Raw genomic sequence first — 6,297 nt, 5'->3', positions numbered from 1 at the left:
ACACAAAATGCTGCAGGGACTCAGCAAGTCAGGCAGTATCTATGGAAATGAATAAGCAGTCAATACTTCAGGCTGAAAAACAAATAAACAAGCAAACTGATTTCACTGTAGTCAATGGGAGTTACAATTCAGGTAATCAGAAAACTGACCTGCTGCCACCCAATTTTCTAATTCTTAGATTTAAAACCCATCTAAGCAGAATGGAGCAGCATGATCTGACTTTGGAAGTGATTCAGTTTCTTGCTACAGCTCATTGTGAGCCAAGTTTCCCCTCAGAAGCCCAAGGGATTAAAACAGTAGGTATTTCAAAAGAAAAGTGTCAGATAGTCAAGGCAAAGTACAGGCCAAAACAGGCCCTTCAGCCCACCTAGTCCATTGAATCTGCCTGGTCCCATCGACCGGCACCCAGACCACAGCCCTCCATACCCCTAACCCTCCTTGCACTTATCCAAACTCCTCAAACGTTGAAATCGAGCTTGCATGTACAATTTGCACTGGCAGCTTGTTCCACATTCTCACCACCCTCTGAGTGAAGTTAGTCCTCATCTTCCCCTTAAACATTTCACCTTTCACCCTTAACCCACGACCTCTAGTTATAGTCCCAACCAATCTCAGTGAGAGAAGTCTGCTTGCATATACCCTCCATAATTTTGTACGCCTCTATCAAATTTCCCCTCATTCTCCTACGTTCCAATATCAAAGCTCTTCTACTGGTTGGGGAATTCAGAACAATAGAACACAGAGATAAAAAGCCACCAAGGAGCGGAGGGGAAAGAACCACTTGGGAATAATACAAACTCATACAATGTTTCAGAACAATTGTAGATGCTGACAACTCAGAAAACCGGAATAGAAGATTTTTATTCATTAAGGGTAAGAAAGGATTTTTAAAAAATAAAAGATTAGCTTTATTTGTCATATTTACATTGAAACATACAGTGTAATGCTTTGTTTGAATCAATAAGCGACAGTCTGAAGATGCAGCCTGTAAGTGTTGCCATGCTTCCAGCAGCAGTAGAGCACACCAACAACTTATTAACCCTAACATCTTTGGAATGCAGGAAGAAACCCACATGGTGACAGGGAGCACGTACAAACTTCTTACGGACAGCGGCGCAACTGAAGTTGGGACGGTGGCAGATTACAGGAGAGATGACTAAGTTAATCAGCGACTTCAATGCGCTGAGAGAAGAACACATCGCCATTATTTCAAAGCAATCTCACCATTAAGACATTTTGCAGTCACCTTACACTTGGAGATTCCGAGTACCCTCCCTGGTACTCACACACATCCCAGAACTCAGCTTGTTGACACCAAAAAAGTTAAAGTTCCAACACTCTCCTCAAAGTCAAAGGAAACCAGGCAGGTGCAAAATTGCAATGTTCGAAACAGGTTTGGACAGAAACTTGGATTAAGAAAGGCAGAGGGACGTGCCTACGTGGGTGAATGGGATTAGCACAGATATGCATCAGGCTCTGCAAAGACTGGGCAACCAAAAGGGGCACAGTTCTGTGACTATGAAAACGCTGCAGTGTTTGGAGATTGGCAACCAAAGCAGCTGTTTGCATGGAAGCCAGCCTGCATCCTGGACACATCCCACACACAACTGAAAACCGACCAAACAGGCGGGGAGCATGGTTGAAGTTTAATGGTAACAGGTTTAAATGACCAGGATTTCAAGATCAATTAAAACTTTTCCCAAAGAACCCAATTTGTTGGAACTCCCTAATCTGAAAGATGTTCCATTTTAAACCGGTCGGAGCAGCAATGAGAAGCTGGAAGGTGCAGGTCCTCATCTTGACCAGCTTAATTTTTGACACCAGTGAACAACCCCCCCACCCCCGGACCCGTTTGATTAATTTGCCCTGCAAGCCAGAATCATTCTATTGCAGAGTCGTCCCTCCTTGCCTTAAGGACAATGACCAGCATGTCTGGCACAAAAGACAACAATAAGATTTTTAAAAATAACTCATTTACAGAGCACATTTCATAGAAACAATGCAGTTCAAAGTGCTTTACAATGAAATAAAGTTCAAACATAAAAATAAAAAGACTGATGTTAAGAGCAAGGTTAAATAAATAGGTTTTGAACTGGGATCTTAAAATATCGATGGGAGTCTGCATCCCTCAGTTTTAGGAGTGATCAGAATTAGAATCAGGTTTAATACCACTGGCATATGATGTGAAATTTGCTAAATTTGCGGCAGCAGTACAATGCAACACATAATATATAAAAACTGAATGAAGTATATGTGTATATTAAATAGCACAATTAAATAAGTAGAGCAAGAACAGAAAAAAGCAGTGAGGTAGTATTCATGGTTTCAATGTCCCTTCAGAAATCGATGGCAGAGGGAAAGAAGGTGTTCCTGAATCATTGAGTGTGTCCCTTCAGGCTCTTGTACCCCTTTTCCTGAGGGTAACAGTGAGAAAAGGGTATGCCCTGGGTGGTGGGGATCCTTAATGAAGGACACCGCCTTTCTGAGGCACCGCTCCTTGAAGATGAGACTGAAATGAGGTGGAATTTCTTCAACCAGAGGGAATCTCTGGAATTTGTTGCCACTGGTGGCCGCGGAAGCCAAACAATTATGTGTATTTAAGGCAGAGAATGATAAATTCTCATTTGGTAAGGTTTTGAGGAGAAGGTGAGAGATTAGGATTGGCAAAAAAAAATAATCAGTCATAATTGAAAATCAGAGCAGACTCGATGCATCAAATGGTCTAATTCTACTTGCACATCTTAGGGCCACTTTTAAGATCTTATCATAAATTACAAGAGGAATTAAAGATAGTACTGAATCTACTTTAAACTAAAAAAAAAACAACTTATGACAGCTTCTATATTTAGTATAGAAGTCACTAGCTTTATGTCCTGCTCCATGAAAAATTCATTTAGACCTCAACCATCTTGGCAAAGTTATTTCCCATGGCAGGGGTTTCTAGGACAAGAGGGCACGACTTCAGGATTTAAGGACGTTCTTTTAGAACTGAGATACGGAGAAATCACTTTAATTTGTAGGTGGTAAACCTGTGGATTTTGTTGCCATTAGCAGCTGCGGAGGCCAAGTCATTGGGTGTACTTAAGGCAGAGATAGACAGGTTCTTGATTCGCCAGGGCATCAAAGGGTATGGGGAGAAGGCAGGGTAGTGGGGATGACTGGAAGAATTGGATCAGCCCATGATTGAATGGTGGAGCAGACTCAATGGGCCGAATGGCCTACTTCTGCTCCTATAGCTTATGGTCTTCTTCCACGGTTCAGTACCTAGATGACCACACTGAGCCTTGAGTGGTCCTATTCTCCCCCTACTTACCCTTTTTGCTCTTAACACACTTAGAGACTCAGAGTCATCAGGAAAAGAAGCCCAAATTAGGAATGTGACAATTATAGATTGTGCATAAAACTTGCGATCCTCCAGAATCCAGGTGTGTTCTAAATTCATGCCTGTGGCAAACAGTCAATACCATTAAATTCACTGACCAGTTTTCTTCCTGACAAATTCAGTAAATACAAAATCCCAGACACAGTTCAAGAGTTTATTGAATCTTCGACTTGGCGGAAGTCACAATGTTGCAACGCACCAATTATTGCAAGGAATTCATTCGTAGTGCCAGCAACCCAAATGGATTGATAAACTATTACAGTTTTTACACTGTACAAGCCAAAAATCTAAAACCCTCTGTAGTCGCACTTATCCAGGAACTTTCCATCATAATACAATAATATAAAATTACTGCAACAATTATGGATTAATTCTGTACATAATTACATTAGTTAATTTCTTTTTGACCCAAGACATTAACCACATCTACATAGCAGAAACTTAATGAACACACAGACAGAAAGAGGCAAGACTTCAGCGCAGTTATCCAGTAATTAACTCCATCCTTCAGGTAACCTATTCTAAAATCGAGGACCATGCACTCAGTACCAACAGCAGATATTGACCACAATTGCCTTTTCTAAAATAAAAGTAAAATCTCTACAAAGCATGTTTATTTTATACATAGCTTAGAACAAACAGGTCACTGGCCATGTTGACAAAAATTAAGGAAGCACAGGGAGAAAGAGGAGTCATATAACGCTCCTGTTCACTTGTCGGTCTGTCACCAGAGGACTAATGAATACAGGAATGTCCCCCACTCCCCCCCACAGAAAGCTCCCACCAAAAGGTGCATGATGCCAACCCAGGCATGCAACTCAGAAGGGGAGCTGGTCCTCTACACTCACAAGGAAGACAACATAAATACATTTCACAAGTAAAAGTGCTTTTTTAAAGGGGTTAAGCATCTCGAATGTAATGGAAAATTGTTTTGTATCATTAAGATAATGAGCTAGATGTACTCTCAAACGTGATGGACCCAAAAATACTGCAGTCTGTGCAAAGCGTACAGCACCTGGCATGTGGATTTGCCGAGGGAAGCCAATACAGCAGTCTCCTTATTCAATGCTGCAGTTTATCCACATTATCCCAGCACAGTACGAATGGTCAGCAACAAGTTAAAATCCTTCACCACTCCTGCCTCTCTAGTGAAAGCTAAACCTCGAAAACTTCATTACCCATATGATCTTAAAAGCAATGTAAAGGTGGGGACTTTGCAAAGGCAAATCGACCAACCAACGGTCAGGAGCTGCAGCAAAATACAAGTAAATATTAAGTTTAACCTCAGCCCTGAAATGAATCAGTATTTATGCAAGACAGCCATACACGCACGGTTGCGATCGGGATCAGAAATCACAGGGGAAAACACGAAGGTACAAAACACAGACTGCATAAAATTAAAATGCAATGTTGTAAGTCAAGAGCAGAGAAACTGAACAGGTACAGGTCTGATCACCGAGCAAACACAGTGAGCAGCATATATGGCAGATACATTACAGCACGTGCTCTCTGCATGGGTTAGCTGCCTGTCCTATTGAATATTTGCTTTTGCCCATGGGCCTGATCCTGGACTCTGTGATTTAACACAAGCCCTGGCCACCACTCTTCAAGGTCTCATTCACTTAAACTTTTTAGATTAAGCCATTGTCGGGCAATTTTACCCATTTTGTCATTTTGCTCCAAAACTCCAAGGGATTTGTTCAGGAATATCTAAAGAACAGACAATTGAGTCACCTTAACAAAATGTTTCTATGTAAAGACATTTTATTCCACATCATTAAGAATTTTAAGAGTTTTCTCTCATTGTGTAGCTTGCACAGCAAAACAAATACTATTTTAAAATACTTCAGATTGTCTTTAACCGGTTAAAATGAAGTACGGCTAACATTCAGCCTCACCTACACCTTTAGTTGCTTCTTCCTATCATTGCGGGCATTCTAACTCTACGCATTAGGAACAAACAGCAAGCAGATAGACGAGGCAAGCTGCACTTCAAATCATGAATGGCAGCTTTGCTCTCTCTCTCTCTCTCTCCATGGATGCTGCCTTACCTGCTAAGTAATTCTAGTCTTTTCTGTTTTACGTCACAGGTGGCAGGGTGGCTCGAGCTTCCTGGAGACAGGGTTTTGTACGGTTGTGCTCAGAGACGAGAGCAAGACGAAGGAGTGGGAAATGCGAACACAGGGTCCTGCTTACTCAGCCACAGAGCTCTCCGACTGGGAGAAAACTTCAGGTTGCACCTTCCTCCAGAGTGCATGCACCTGCTTTGATATATTCCTGCATGTGGAGAAAGAGCCAGTGAAGCTTGTGCAGGAGCAGAGCATCGAATGCAAAGCCAGTCCCTGATTCACACAGCATTATCCATACTCTTCAGATCCATTTCTAACATACACTTGAGTTTCAGTGTGCAAGCATAATAGCCCACTTCTAGGCCTTAAAGACTTTGCAAGTGACGGGGCATTTTTCTCACACACGTTCGCAGGTTTGGACTGCCGACAGCTGGATGAAGTGGAAGGTATCACGGATCAAGAGCCTGCAAGTCAGCCGGGCTGACGTCCCGCTGCTAGGAGACCGATCCTCTCAAAGCCTTGGCACCACTGGAACTCAGTGTCCGCGACCTCTGCCTCAGTAGCTGCTTTTCTGGAAGGTCAAAGCCCTCGAAGAGAGGGCTGCCAATGATGTCTGCTGCCTCCGGGCGCTCTCCTGGTTCAGGAGAGAGCATTTTCTGCACCATTTCATGCTGTGCCAGAGATTTGCAAAAAATTCAGAGTTAATTTCCACAAGACCCAGAAATTCTATCATGTTTTATACTCAATTTACAAAAGCATTAACCAGGAGTCACAGCAGTAGGTCTGATGGTGGGCTTCAGAAGGTTGCATACGTGATTTACTACAGACATGAGAATTCCTACACGT

General features: G+C 42.4%; 1 protein-coding gene across 2 annotated transcripts in view; it reads right to left on the bottom strand.

Moving 5' to 3' along the window:
* Positions 1 to 3,522: 3,522 nt before the first annotated feature.
* eif2ak3 (eukaryotic translation initiation factor 2-alpha kinase 3) overlaps positions 3,523 to 6,297 on the bottom strand; it is an 89,965-nt gene continuing 87,190 nt past the window's right edge. Inside the window, exon 17 of one of the 2 annotated variants that reach the window (XM_059965695.1) lies at positions 3,523 to 6,122. In XM_059965695.1, coding sequence (XP_059821678.1) covers positions 5,946 to 6,122 — 177 coding nt within the window. In that variant the 3' untranslated portion in view covers positions 3,523 to 5,945. The remainder of the gene's footprint in view (positions 6,123 to 6,297) is intronic. The other variant, XR_009511386.1, reaches the window with a different exon arrangement.

This window comes from Hypanus sabinus, chromosome 3 (genome assembly GCF_030144855.1).
Source record: "Hypanus sabinus isolate sHypSab1 chromosome 3, sHypSab1.hap1, whole genome shotgun sequence".
Classification (NCBI taxonomy): domain Eukaryota; kingdom Metazoa; phylum Chordata; class Chondrichthyes; order Myliobatiformes; family Dasyatidae; genus Hypanus; species Hypanus sabinus.
Note: the sequence above shows the minus strand (reverse complement) of the source record. Positions and strands in the feature narration are given on the sequence as shown.